We start from the raw sequence: 14465 nt of genomic DNA on the forward strand, positions 1-14465 counted from the left end.
CATTCATTTTTTTTTTTATAAAAAAACTGTCTTGAATGGGCACAGTAGTGTATTACACAGGTTTAGTTTCTCCAAGATTGAGATTCTGCTCTAAAAAAATTGTGGGTTCTTCAGTTGGTGTACAAAGACAGCAAGTTTTGGAGCAAGTGGACAAGGAGCTAAGTAAGGGTGATGAAAGAGCAGCACTCTCTCTTGTCAAGGATTTGCAAGGGAAGCCCGGTGGGCTTAGATGTTTTGGTGCTGGAAGGCAGGTTGGGCACCAAAAAGTTTCTCACCCTTCTGTTTTTACTTCTAGTTGTGGTGGTGCTTTTGTCTTTCTGTCTGTGTTGAAAGAACCGTTTGCTTCCTTGAATGAGTAAATGAACTGTGCAGATACCACAAAGGCTTTACACATTGGATGAATTGAAGCTAAATGGAATAGAGACAAGATCACTTTTATCTCCTTTGGATGCAACTCTTGGTGCTATAGAAAGAACTCTGCAGCTTGCTGGTGTTGCTGGAGGGCTTGCTACATGGAATGCATTTGGGTTTAGTCCACAACAGATCCTCCTTTTCTCCTTGGGGTTGTTGTTTTTGTGGACTTTGGACTCCGTAAGTTCCTCATGCTTATCTAAATTTGTCTCAAAACCTATCTCCTTATTTATTATGTTACTGCAGGCAGCCTTTGGATACTGAATTTTCACCTTAACAATGCATGCATAAATATAATCATGGTTTTGGTCCTACTTGCATGCATTTGGTCGTAATTGTGATTTATTTGCCGGTTTAATTTCTTGTCCACTCGCTTTCAAAGATAAGGTTGTTTCCAAATTCGTTCTGTTTCTCTATTGCAGAAGGTGTGCCTGGCTGCCTGCACCTTTATGTACTGTCAAAGATCACGTCCTCGCTATTTTCTTGTATAAAATTTTGAAAGTTCTTCCTGAGCAAGTAGTGAGAACTTGAACCAGAATCCCCGAGACCCCTAGTCTACTGTCTATTGCTGCTATAAATTTACTTGTCTTGAACAAATATAAGTTGGCACCCTCTATGTTATTTTAGTGTCTAATCCAGTGGATTTTGTAGGTGTCTTTTAATGGAGGTCTTGGCAGCTTGGTTCTTGATACAATTGGGCACACCTTCAGTCAGAAGTACCACAACCGGGTTATTCAAGTAAGACCTCTCTCTCTCATATTAGTCCACACAGATATATGATGTTGAAGTCTGTGCTGCTTGCTTATTTCGAGTCGTGTAACATTTTCACAGAGATCCAACTCAGAGGGTACTAGTACTGATATTAAGTATTCTTTTATTAGTGCTCCATGTCTTCTGTATCCATGGACATCTGAATTCATGTTAATGGAAGTGGTTTCTAATATCACAAAATAACTGCTTTCCAATTTCCCCCCTTTTCCGCCTACAGCATGAAGCTGGCCATTTCCTGATTGCCTACATGGTGGGCATCCTTCCAAGAGGTTATACACTTACAAGCCTGGAAGCTTTACAGAAGGATGGATCTTTCAATGTTCAAGCAGGGACTGCTTTTGTGGATTTTGATTTTCTTGAAGAAGTAGGTTGGCTTTTGCGATTTGAATTTTGTTCTGTGATATTTCACTACCCTGCATTTCAACAGTCTCATATACTGCTTCCATCGTGTTGTATTCATCTTAATTAGTGCGGTGGATGGGTCGCTTGTATTATTTTCTTGTTTATTGTCAGCTCATGGCATTTCTTAAGTTGCCTTAGCTCTCCAGCAATTAGATAAGCATTTCGCAAGGAATCAAGGGTTCTGAATCATACTTAACTGTTCTATTCCAGCTCCAGCCTATCAAGTAGCAGAATTATGGACCCTTTGGAAAGTGTGGACACAAAGTAGTAGTGCTACTTGAACAATCTAGGACCTATGAATTTATGGAAGTATGAAAGTTTTGACAGATCAACTTTACTTACAATTTTTCTACTGGAATTCTCACATTGTGAATTGCTGTTTGCTACAAAACTGCATGCTTTTTCGCTGATCAGGTTTCAGAAGGAACATTATTTTGAAATTACTTATTCTTGGTATTGCTGCTGATTCTTCCACTTTCCATGGCATACAGGTTAATACAGGAAAAGTATCAGCTACGGTATGTAGTTGACTTCTTAAGTTCAGATTTTGCTGCTTGTGAGTGAAATACAAAATTGAATATTGCTGTAGAATTGATTAAGCTCCTTGGACGTGATAATTATTCTTACATGTGGACTTCGGATGTTCTTCTAGACTCTGAACAGATTCTCCTGTATAGCACTTGCGGGTGTAGCGACCGAGTACCTTTTATTCGGATACGCCGAGGGTGGACTTGCTGATATAAATAAGGTCTGAGCAAACCCTCAGATTAATCGTTTTTGGAGTTCTGTAATGACAGGTTTCGTCATGCAGAAATCTCAGGAATATGCAAATATTGACTTTAACTATGGAACCTTATCATTTGCTTATTGCACAGTTGGATATGTTAATCAAGGGCTTAGGCTTCACTCAAAAGAAAGCAAATTCCCAAGTCAGATGGTCTGTCCTGAACACTATCCTAATGTTGCGTCGTCATGAAGGAGCCAGAGCAAAACTTGCAGAGGCCATGACAATGGGAAAATCTGTAGGATCTTGCATCGGCATTATAGAAGATAATATAGATGCTGCAGATATCTAGTTGCCGCTGGGTTTACAGCCACTGTTGCTTCCTGGAAATTCAACCCCGCAACCATTTTCTAAACAAATTTTGTCCTCTCTTGTAAACTGCATCTTGCTGGATTTCATATTTAGAGACTCCTATCTGTAATACTTATTGTAAATCATTTAGACCATTCATAGTTCTATGTCAATGGGCTTTGAATCCTGTCTTACCCACATGCCAGTTTCCAAACTTAAATAAAAGAAAATTAGAAAAAAAAAACAAACCTTTTCTACTGATAATTTAATTGTTTTCATAGTCAAACTTGCTCTTAGAAGTTGTTGCAACTGGTTACTGGTTTCCTTGTTTCTTCGCTGGAACTCGTAACAGAAATAGGTATGCTTCAGGTTCTGTTGCCAGCATTGCTGTAATACTGTGTTGCTTCAATTTTTTGATAATGTTTTGTTTTAAATTTCATGGAATGATGTTGAAACTTCAAATTTCTGTTTTAATTTTTCACCTTCATTATTAGTTTTCTGGTGTTCACAGTGGCTGCTGAGCTCGTACAGCACTCAATTACTTCTGATGGTGTTTCTTGCCATTGTTTCTCTATTGTTGCCTGGATTCTTTAGCTACCATGCCAGCCTCTGTCTCACAAACACCACAACAAATGAGGTCGTTATCATATAATTTTGCTTTTCTTATTCATACATGATTAGGCCCTTTTTATAACCCGATGGGAAAAAGAAGGAAAAGTCAACTATGTTAAACCACAAAAACGACTAAAGATTTGAAAATTCCCTACTTCCTCTGGAAATTTCCGAGGAAGTTGTCCTTTCCCTTCTTCATGCCTCCTAATGTCAGAATCCAACCATGAGTCTGCCATAACGATAGCAGTTGACTTAGAAACATCTAAAGCCAGAAAATTCTTGATTACTGGGCCGATGATATCCCGGTAGGATGAGCAGCGAAGCAAAGCGTCCGGAAAGCAAATGAAAATCCCTTTTCCGGATATCCCCCTTGAAGATACTCAGGTCGTTGCCAAGGAAAAAATGCTTGGCGAGGGCTTCTTTCACAACTCTGTTGAGGTATATAAATTATCTTCAACTGTTTTGCATTAATTAATTATAAACTATATTTAACTGTTCAAAATATACGAAACGGGGATGTAGCTCAAATGGTAGAGCGCTCGCTTTGCATGCGAGAGGTACAGGGTTCGATCCCCTGCATCTCCATCTGATTTTTTTCCGTTTAAACGCCTTACCCAGCCATAATTCAGTTTAATGACGTGTTTATTATTATTTTTTAGTTGAAAATGTATTATATATATATATATATATATATATATATATATATAAAGGATAAAAACAATAATTAAATGGTACCTAAAGGATATAAAGATGGAAAATTATCAAAGATTGAAGTACGTACACCTCTTTTCATTCTCCATGGCAAGGGGCATTGCGAATAAAAGAACTTGGGATAGCTAATTTCAAAATATAAAAGTTATTTTTTAAAATGTTTTTTATTTAAAAATATATTAAAATAATTTTTTTTATTTTAAAATTTATTTTTTATATTATTATATTAAAAAAAATCCAAAAAACATATAAAAATAATAATTTAAAACTACAAAAAAAATTCTAGAATAATAAAAAACACTATTAAATTGCAAAAACAAACACCACTTCAGACCACAACTAAATCATCTGCCTCCAGCTCACCAGCATTTTGTGACATAGGACACTTATAATATGATTTTATTTTAAAAAAACTGAATAAGTCAAATGAGTTTTTTTTTTTTCTAAAATAGATATGTTTTTTAATCCAATTACTAAATTAAAATAAAATATAAATAGTAAGTTCAATTTTTTTCTTAAAAAATCATATCTATCTGGTCGAGGCCCGAATCATGCTCAATTTAAGTCTGAAAGTTGCTCTTCCAGACTTTTATATATATATATATATATATATATATATATATATATATATAGTTATTTATTTATTTTCGAATTCCTTTCTAATCAAGTTAGAATTTTATTTAATTCTATAAAGAGTTTTTTTAAAATTTTAAATACTAGTTCTACACTTTATAAGAAATTACTAATTTATTAACTATTCATCATATTTTATGATTTATTGCATTTCTCATTTTAATTTATAAAAAAATATATTTTGGAAGAAAAAAAACAAGAAAACTAATATGCCATCTATATAAAAATACATGCGATCTCGAGTGAATGACCAGCCATTTATATATATACACATAGTTCTCCATTTTAATGCCAAAAATCACAAGCATTTCTTTTTTTAAAAATAAAAATAAAGTGGAAACAATAGAGTAACAAATATAAAAACATTTATTTAGGAACTTGTATTATGGTGTAGAAATAATGTGGAGAAAATTAAAAAGGGCTAAAATCTGAAAAGAAGAAAGAGATTTTTTTCCTAATTTCCTAATACACATTTCTTAACACGAACAACCTTCGGTTTACGCCCGATATGTGCAATATTTGAGGGATTTTTGAGATGATTCTAGAGAAGAAGGCTGTCTAGCAAACATGACGAGCATGTGGTTTGATATCTCTAGACCTGAAATAGGTCAAAAACTGTCCAGGCAGCTCTTCCAAAAGAGCTTGAACGACAGAAATCTGTCCACCTGCTCAAAGCACAACGAACATATTAGTTGAGATTTCAAGAATAAAGAGAATACACAGAAGTAAATTAGTAGCACCACCTTTTGAACCCTATAGTCTAAGAGATGAAATTGCTAACGGTCACTTGCATTCAAGCATGAATGAAAGCCTCAACTAGGTCAAACAGGAGCACTCAGCTTATAAGGAGATAGAAGCAAAGTATTCCCTCAGACATCAGGATATACAAGATGTCAGCTATGTTACGAGCAGACTCTCAATAAATAAGGTATGTGTAAGAGTGGCTAGTCAGTTTGAGTGTGTGCCTCCATGCGCAGTTCAACAATATGGCCACAGATGTGTATGATGAAGGCAGCAACGAGTCAAAAGATTTTGTGCTGTTAATTATACGATCTTTATCCACCAGACAGACAGCATCTCACTACCAACTGCAAATTATGGTTTCTAAATATTGTCTACCACTATCCAATAGTATTTATAAACGAAGGCCGCAAAAGAATTGCATTCAGCCGCCCAGCTTTAATTTCCAACAATTTAGACCGTACTTTAATTTGTCAGTCTGTCCCATAAAGACGACAAAGCTTGACCAGCTTTTGGTTCATTCAAATAAGTTTTCAGGGATAAAAAAAGGCGGCATCAATTATACTCACTGTTCACTTCTCGCATTGGGACAAATTGTACAATATCACGTGTAGCCACCCGACCAGTAGAACTCTGTAATCGTTCTCCGTTATCAGCATCAAGGATCTGCAAAGGAACAAGATTTAGAGCATTTTCGTTTCGATGTTGAGATTTCTAATCGGTGCAGATGAGTGGTCTCTGCCGAATGTTCAAAATTGTTCTACAAATAAAGCAAATTTATAGCTTGGTGTAAAGATTACTGAAGAAAAGCACACCTCCATTTGTGTAAAGTCTGCACCTCCTACTCCAACTATAAGAATTGATAGAGGAAGATCAGATGCCCTCACCAAAGAATCTTTAGTTTCTTGCATATCTGTGATAACTCCATCCTAGGAAAGGTGACAACTTGTTTATTACAAACATAAAGGCAAACAGGAGAAAAGGGAAACAAGGTTGTAGTTCACTTTACCGTTATAATGAGCAAGACAAGATACTTGCCATTGTTGTTTGAAACAGACTGACCAGCAATTTGTGCTGCTGTGTTGATCACCGGGCCAAATAAAGTGGGTCCAGAAAGAGAAACATTGTGTAGAGCAGTTGCATAAGCAGCCATGATGCCGTCAACGCCCTCGACCTGTTAAATAAAGAACTCAACTGTTCTTTAAAGGGCTCATGAAATTGCTGATTATAGTAAATATACCAATTCATGGGCCTATATGGAATTATTTCCCGAAAGGAGGGGGGACCATTGATAAAAAGGTTCCAGGCAATGAGCAGCTCTATCTACCACTGACTGTCTAAATGATAAAGAGCTGGTAAAATTTAATAAGAATTAAGCTTAGGAATGATAAGGAAAAGAACATTAGCATGCAAAAATAAAAAACTATTGGATGGAAAAGCAAAGAGTTAACAAATATTTACCGAATATCATTAAAACTTTGACAAATTAAACAAGAAAAAGGAAATCTTGTGCTAGCTTTGGAGAAACGAACTTAAATATGCAATCCAACTCAATAACTGTAAGAATAATCAAGCATTGCAATTATCTTCCTACCTCAAAGCTTGCACTGCCATTTAAGTTGAAACAATGAGATACTGTTCCAGCAGGTGTCTTTCCTCCAAAGCCCCAAGCAGGAAAACGCCTATCAGAATCATAAAATTGTATGACGTGCCCTACTTCCATTATAGCCTGCAGATAATTGTCGATCAGCTTAGCAGCCAATTCATTGATGAATTATATTTTCTTCTAAATAGCAAAGGGAAGTCCAAAAAACAAGAATAACAGCTCATTCTACACCCACTTAAAAGTTTGTTTTCCGCTCCATTTTGCGTTGAAAAACTGAATATACAAGAACAAAATAATGAAAGTAGAGTTTTTGACCATGTTCTTAACTACTCTGTAATCCATATAATATTTTTTTGGTGGTGAAGTCGGAAATAAGTTGCAGTTGTTCTGTTTGGTTTTAATAATCCTGATTCCCCTATAGATAGAAGTCTTTCAGGTGAATGTATTGGTGAAGAGTGGGAAGTGGTCTTATCGAGAAGAATTCCATGAGTGGGAACATCTTGAACGATCGAACAATTCAAAAACATGTCAGTAGGCCAACTAAGTGTACATTACAATGTAGTGTTATCATTCTAATATATCTCTATATCTCAATTATAAAATCTCTAGAGAATAACTACCACGCGTCGTAAGAGCAACAAAATACCACAGCCTTACCTGCTGGTAAGAATTCAACCGGCCTGAAGGATCTATGTAGTGCAAGGAATCTGGATTTCGAGGATTTCCATTTGAAGCTGAAAAAACGATTATCCAATGCATGAAACGGATATCAAACTAGAGAGGAAAGAGGCGAGGGGAATAAAAAGTTATCAATATCAAGACAATCAAAGGTTATTTACCCGTAAAGTCAACAGCAACCATAAAATTTAGCTCAAAGCCACTCGAAATATAATCCAGAAAACTATACTGTTCCTTCTCCAAAAATCGATCCACAAACAGCTGACCCTTCAGCACCTATTACGCAAGGAGCAATTAGCAAAGACAATAAAATTGTACATTAGATTGTATGCATAGAAAGTATTGACACCTTTTCACGAACATGGCTGGACGGTATAACGAAATTAGCACCATTTTTTTCTCTGTGAAGAGTTTCCAGGTCTGCCACTGATTTCTGAAGCTTACTAAGGACATAAATAAATAAAAATGTATTAATATTGGTGCTAACCACTAAATTCTGTTAACACGATAAAAAAGAAAGAAATATGATAAAAGCCAAAGGGAAAGCAATTACCCAATTAGCACATGATTTCCACTGCTGTTGAAATCAAAGCACTCAATAACAAGGGGGGTTTCCTGTATCAAAGTGAAACGCGTTAAGCTAACAACTTTTGCCAACCTGAATAAACAATGATATCAAGCATTCAATAAAAACTTTAATCTATCATCTAAAATAGTTCAAGACATGACGCTTGCCTTGCTCCCAAACTGCTGCATACTTAGGCATAGAGGCCTCCACATTGGATTCAGATTGTTGTTCACCACCTCAGTCTTGCATATAGGCACAGAACCTCCACCCTCTACCATTCTAGATATTCTTAAGAAGGGGTCCTATTACAAAAAAGACAAAACTGAGATCTAATATAGATGACAAACATTAGCACTCATTTCTCAAATGGCTCATTTCTCATTACTTACACTCAGGGAAAATAAATCTTTGTTAGCCAAGTGACAACACCGTAGTGTTAACTCGACAGTAGTTCTTGAAGCAATTGTTTCCTCTGCATGGGCAGTGAGAGTCCCTATCTTTCGGAGGATTCCATGCCCATTTCTGTTCTGGAGTTGAATAGTTAATGTACGATTCTGTCTTGTCACTATCTGCCAAATGCAAAAATAAATGTAAACAGTGGTGTCAAGTTCATGAAAAATAGTCTACGAAAATGACAGTAAGCCCGTCCAAAATGATTACACAATGGTGAGAACAACATTCAGATTAGTTCCAGCTGCATCAATGGTCATCTAAAACATGTAGTGCAAAGCTTCACAAGCAAAATTGTCGACGCAACAAATTAGTTTCATAATAGATCCCTCATGCTTTTAAATATCAGCTCTTACTTAATGTAAAACCGGCTGCCTGTTACGGTTTTGCCGTGTTATAACGTGGCTATACAGAATCACATCCTTAATAGAGCCATTCTACAATGGTGACAGGAAAATATTATAAGGATAACAATATCAAATAAAATCCTATTTAGCTGATTTTATCGTCCCTAGTTTCTTTCACTATTTTAAACTATCTGCCCTTCTCTTAGCTCCATGTTGGCTCCCTGACCCATTCTTTTCACTACAATTTTATTATTCTCAAATTTTTTCTCGCAGAGCAAGTTTGAGAGTTGAAATAATTGCTTTAAAAATTAAGATCTAAGGTTCCTCTTAAGGTTTGAGGTAAATATCTCAACGTCCTCTCAATTTTTCAAAAAATATCATTAGAAACTCAAGTTTTGTTGCATCATTCATAGTTATGCGATTATTAATGTGTTTGCTTGGTTAAATTCATTAAACATGTATGAATTGCTAAAAATTTGTTAAGAGTTGCTGATTCAATAGACACAATGCATGCATTCTACTTTGCTTAAACTCCACAAGCAATATCACATTAAAAGGAACTTACCTCAGACAAAACACAGTTGGCTTCTCCCAAAAATTCCTGATCCTTCAACTTCAGTGACTGAAAGCCAATAGAGAACAGTTTTTAAAATATAAACTTCACCTTCAGAAAAATTTATCTCACTATTTTGTGAGAGGCTAATTTGTTCTGCTACTTCCATTTTAATTCTTTTTATCTCATTTTTCTCTCACTAAAATTTGTTGGTGTTATGATCCAAAATGTTTGTGCTTGATATCTCGAACATGATATTTTCATATTCCTTTTTTTCAACTGAAGGTGGCTTCTCACTGTTATGAACCTGGCAGAAGTTATCTGGTTATGGAACTAGTATGATCAATCACGTGAATTGCCTGTTTCCAAACTGCTTTCAGCAAGTCTTTATTTTACAGTAGTTTGCGAAACAGATTGCGGACTGAATTCTCAGAGCTAAATCAGGTGATATGCTAGAACTGTGTACCTTTTGAATGCATTTAATTATGAGAAATGGAATCAAAATAATAGAGAAAAATTGGAAGAAGAAACTGCCATACCTTCACTGGTTTATTGTGATAGCTGGTATCCACATCATAGACATGAAAGCTAAAAGAGGGCACAGACAGAATGTGAGTTGAAAACTCCAAACAAAATAACATTTAACACAATACTGAAAATGTTAGGAGATATACAACTTGAAAACCAGCATTTGGAGAGATTGAGCAGAACTTACACAAGTGGCTGAACCATCTCAAAATGATAAGCAATTGTAATCTTTTGAATCCAAGTAGGATTTAAGTTGTTCAAAATGACTTCTGTTCTACCGACTTCCTCTAGTTTCCCATCCCTTTTCTTTGCGAACAAAACTACCATTGGGTCACTCTACAACAAATCTTTTTAGTCAAGATCACAGAACACAAGCACTGCCAACTATCTAACAAAAATGCATATTTTACATTTCTCAACAAATAAACTGAAAATGGAGTCCTCTATTTTTTCTCTCAATCGACCCCGGACATCAACCATAGCAAGAGGCCTTCAACACCCTGCCCAATAATTTCTAACTAGAGCAGACACTAATCCTTGGACCATGGTCAAATAAGCGGGAACATAAAAAAAAAAGCCACGCAGCTAGTTGAGACATGGGATATCAATATATGATATCTGGATAAAAATCTTCCAACTTTGACATGCATAGAAAAGTTACAAGGCAAACAATAAAGAGGCTCTGACGATCTGAGAAAAGGATAAGAAGGTGGATCCATGAAAACATAACAATTTGGCAGGTTACCACAACATCAAAAGGACAGGAAATATATATGCATATTAAGTTCACCGTATTACCTTGGATGTGATGTCACGATCAAGCAAGTTTGATGCTGATAAAGACAACTGCAGAGCACATTTGAATAGTATGAATACATCTTAAGCTAACAAAAATAAGTTCATAAACTAATATAGAAGATATACACAGATATTGAAAGATAAATATCCTTGCACATGGAGCACCAACAGCTATAAGCAAAGAATTCCTGCATCTTGTCTAATTGGGTGCACAGCATTCATGTCTTAAAAAAGAAGATAGAATCCAGTGACTATTGTCTATTGTTGTACTAAATCTATTTAAATGTTAACAATGTTGCAGCATGCATATAAATGCTTGTCCATTTAACAAAAGGTACAGCATGAATGGGTGTTTGGAGATTCAAGACCAACCTATTACTCGTGTCAAGCTAAATCGAGGGAAAAAAAAAGAAAGTAAGAAAGAAGCTAACACAATAAAGGGCCTAGGGGCTGACCATGGGAAGGCGCCAAAGAAAAGTCAACATCAATTAAAATCAAAAGCATCTGCAGGTTATGGCATGAACAAAAAGGATAAAGAAAGTTTTTAAGCATGTTCTATTAACAATGAATTGTCAACATTCATGTTTTACAGAGAGATTTAAAAGTTAATTTTTGTCTCATTCCCAAAAGCTTTGTCATATTTACAAAGTGTTCATTTTCATGTGTTTTGTTTGGGGAAGCAACATCTAGGAGATGAGTAAAGTCAGAGCATGTGGGGCAAAGCTGATACAAGACTATTCAACATAAAAAAAAACATGCATTATCATATCAATTAAGAAAGCAAATCACAAACAAATTTCTGCACGTGTTCCATCTAGCTTCTTCAACCTGTTAACAATTCTTTTACCAACATTGTTCGAGGACACCATGTTACATACTCAACATTGCTCGGAAGGCCCACATGGCTTCATTTAAAAAAAATCTCCAAGTTACATCCAGCTTAAAACAAAACCACTGTTTCTCCACAAGAATTCTCCAAACCAAACTACACAGAGAATCAATAAACCAGACAAAAAGAGTTCTGCGCCTGTATCAAGTTAATGCCACTGAATATTAGAGGCAATAGCAGTGCACCAAGCATATCCTTAGAGTTTTTTCCACTCCCAATTTGATTTCTGGTTTTTTAATCACAATTTAATTTAAATTTAAAGCTCCCTTCCTTCACTTTCCAACCATCCTCTGTTTTAATACAGAGACTTAGGGTTTCTTTAATGTTTAAACCAAGACCATAAAATTTCATAAACCCTTTACTAAAAAGAAATTCCATGTCAAAATTTACAACCTAGATGACATGTTTTAGAAAAAAATCAAATTGGCAAAAAGAAAAGGTCCAGTTAAAAATAATTAAAAACAAGAATCTAAACAGAGCCAAACCCTAAGAAAATAATTAACAATGAATTCCTTCTAATTATTAAACTAGCAAAGACAAAGACTCAAACTTTTTAGCTTTTCTTTCTTTAAAGATAAAAGGAAAAAAAAACTAAACTAAAAGTCAAGTAAAGATTAAAAAATTCATCAATGCTGAGTGACATTCACAGCACAATTCTATGAAATATAATAAATTAATAATACATATACATACACGCCAAGCCTCACATTGTTTTTTCTCCTTTTTTTATTAACACAAAACGTAACGTATACCTCAACTTGGGTAAAAAGAGCCTGTTGGCCATTGGACTTGAAGAAGAAATCAACAGCATCATTGTGGGCAGCATTGTTATTACTGTTGGGATTTTGTTGGGATGTCCCTCCTATTGCTTGTTTCCCTCCTCGTACATCAGAAAAACAAAGTCCCATCTCTCTCTCTCTCTCTCTCTCTCTCTCTCTCTAAATACTTACAGCACAAAAAACCTTAAAACTCTCTCTTCGAAAGGGCTAAGAACTCTCTCTTGAATCCTCTGTTGTGAGGCCCTTATAACAAGTGTATGTATTTATAGACAAATACCAGAATATTTGTTGCACACAAACTCGAAAACCAGAGAGTCTTTCCAAGAAACAGAGTAAAGCAAAAGATCAAGTCTTTATTACAAGTAATTACACCTCAAAAGCTTGCCATTTTAAGCATTGTTTCTATACACAGGGGAAATTTTCTGACACTTTTTAATGGGAAGTGATATATAATCAAGGAAGGTAATAAAGTAATCGAGTCAATGTAGAAGTCAATAAAATTTTTTAATATGATAATTATAAGAATGATAATAGTATGAATATACATGTCAATTGCACGATGGGAAAAAAATATATACATGTAAATTGGATTAAGTGAGGTATTAATATTATTATAATTAGGATATTACATTAATTAAAAAAATTATACATGATAATTTTATTTTTTTTTGCTATAAAACTTAGGGTTAATATGTATTCTCTATCTTTTCTTTTTTAATCAAACGAAAATAATTAAATGCTAACGAGAGGTGTCTCAAATGATTGATATTTAGAATACTTTCTCACAATATATATATATATATATATATATATATATATATATATATATATATATATATCAACATCAAATATACTTAATTTAATCAAAACAAATAACTAATAATTCAAACTAAAATCTTCTAAGCATATGCATACATCCGGTTAATTTCTTACGTTATTAATGTTATTCTCATTAATTATGGATCAATATTAAAGGTATTAATCATCTTAGTTTGAATTCAGAAGAGGTTATAAGAAGAAATTCTTGTGAGATATCAGTTCTGATTCAATTAGAGAGTGATTTAGTTTCAATATTATATAATTAAAAAAAAAATTAAGGAAGAAGAAAAGGCAAGGAGAGTCAATATTCCAATAATAATCCAATGGGTTTTGAAAAATATTACACGGAAATCAAAACTGTGCTCCTTGAATGGACTTTTCATACTAGCTAGAAAAACTTTACGAGGAGGCTGAAAAATTATACGTAGAAAGATTTTGATGATAAAATTAGACCCGAAGGATTTTGTGGGTCAGGTAATATAATAAAAAATCATTTTAAAATTTAAGTTAGTATAATATTTGTTTAGATAATGGGAAAATAAATATTTTTTAAATATTTTTTAAATCTTATTTAAATTTTGTATCAATCTTGTGTATTTTTAGATATATATTATCTATAGAGATAGAATATAGAAAAATAATTAAGCTCTGACATATCTTTTATTTAGAGAGATAAAAGTCTGTATATATAGATTTTTTTAAGTTAAATCTTTTAATAAATATTTAATATATTAATTTATAGCAATATTTATGGAGGTGTGTACATATTGAATAAAAAACGTGTAAAGTATTTTATTATTATTATTATTATTATTATTTATCATCACCTGGTAATTGCACTTTGTTATGACATACATATGAAATCTACAAAAACATCATAGAAGCATAGGAAAAAGCAAAATGTCATACATAGGAAAACTCGAGGAATTCATATGAAATCTATAATTTAATATATACAATAGGGACCCTTTCTGTGAAATAGCTATTTATTCGTCGTTAAATAAAACGTACCAAAAATATGCTAATAAAAGTGGATAAAATCAAACTAAATATTGTTCGTGGAATTCTATGGAGACAGATTTTTCAAGTCTTTT

At 34.1% G+C, this 14465-nt stretch overlaps 2 protein-coding genes and 1 non-coding gene across 3 annotated transcripts; 2 read left to right on the forward strand and 1 right to left on the reverse strand.

Moving 5' to 3' along the window:
* Positions 1-8: 8 nt before the first annotated feature.
* On the forward strand, positions 9-2857 carry LOC133670214 (uncharacterized). The gene is made up of 7 exons (XM_062090730.1): positions 9-251; positions 373-591; positions 1063-1149; positions 1400-1546; positions 2076-2102; positions 2237-2332; positions 2460-2857. The coding sequence occupies exons 1-7, from the start codon at positions 36-38 to the stop codon at positions 2658-2660; spliced, it is 993 nt and encodes a 330-aa protein (XP_061946714.1). The 5' UTR covers positions 9-35; the 3' UTR covers positions 2661-2857.
* Positions 2858-3783: 926 nt separating this feature from the next.
* On the forward strand, positions 3784-3856 carry TRNAA-UGC (transfer RNA alanine (anticodon UGC)). The gene has a single exon. It is a non-coding gene; the product is annotated as a tRNA-Ala (tRNA).
* Positions 3857-4963: 1107 nt separating this feature from the next.
* On the reverse strand, positions 4964-12941 carry LOC133668884 (protein BONZAI 3). Its single transcript, XM_062088883.1, has 16 exons — positions 12526-12941; positions 10885-10932; positions 10274-10422; positions 10098-10146; positions 9571-9627; positions 8598-8777; positions 8370-8510; positions 8194-8255; positions 7990-8083; positions 7802-7916; positions 7620-7696; positions 6951-7085; positions 6366-6530; positions 6172-6285; positions 5926-6022; positions 4964-5280 (listed from the first exon to the last, which is right to left on the reverse strand). Exons 1-16 carry the CDS (start codon positions 12679-12681, stop codon positions 5174-5176), a joined length of 1746 nt encoding a protein of 581 aa, XP_061944867.1. The 5' UTR covers positions 12682-12941; the 3' UTR covers positions 4964-5173.
* Between the last annotated feature and the right edge of the window lie 1524 nt (positions 12942-14465).

The sequence above is a fragment of the Populus nigra genome, chromosome 12, assembly GCF_951802175.1.
Source record: "Populus nigra chromosome 12, ddPopNigr1.1, whole genome shotgun sequence".
Classification (NCBI taxonomy): Eukaryota; Viridiplantae; Streptophyta; class Magnoliopsida; order Malpighiales; family Salicaceae; genus Populus; species Populus nigra.

Bases quoted from the DNA above. Each gene is read 5' to 3' on its own strand.
- LOC133668884 (XM_062088883.1), bottom strand. From the start codon at position 12,681: ATGGGACTTTGTTTTTCTGATGTACGAGGAGGGAAACAAGCAATAGGA. The intron at 10,147-10,273 runs GTAAGTTCTGCT...GCCCTCTTTTAG, and splicing joins GAGATGGTTCAGCCACTTGT to CTTTCATGTCTATGATGTGG. The intron at 6,286-6,365 runs GTAAAGTGAACT...CACCTTTCCTAG, and splicing joins TTGTCTTGCTCATTATAACG to GATGGAGTTATCACAGATAT.
- LOC133670214 (XM_062090730.1), top strand. From the start codon at position 36: ATGGGCACAGTAGTGTATTACACAGGTTTAGTTTCTCCAAGATTGAGA. The intron at 1,150-1,399 runs GTAAGACCTCTC...TTCCGCCTACAG, and splicing joins ACCACAACCGGGTTATTCAA to CATGAAGCTGGCCATTTCCT. The intron at 1,547-2,075 runs GTAGGTTGGCTT...CATGGCATACAG, and splicing joins ATTTTGATTTTCTTGAAGAA to GTTAATACAGGAAAAGTATC.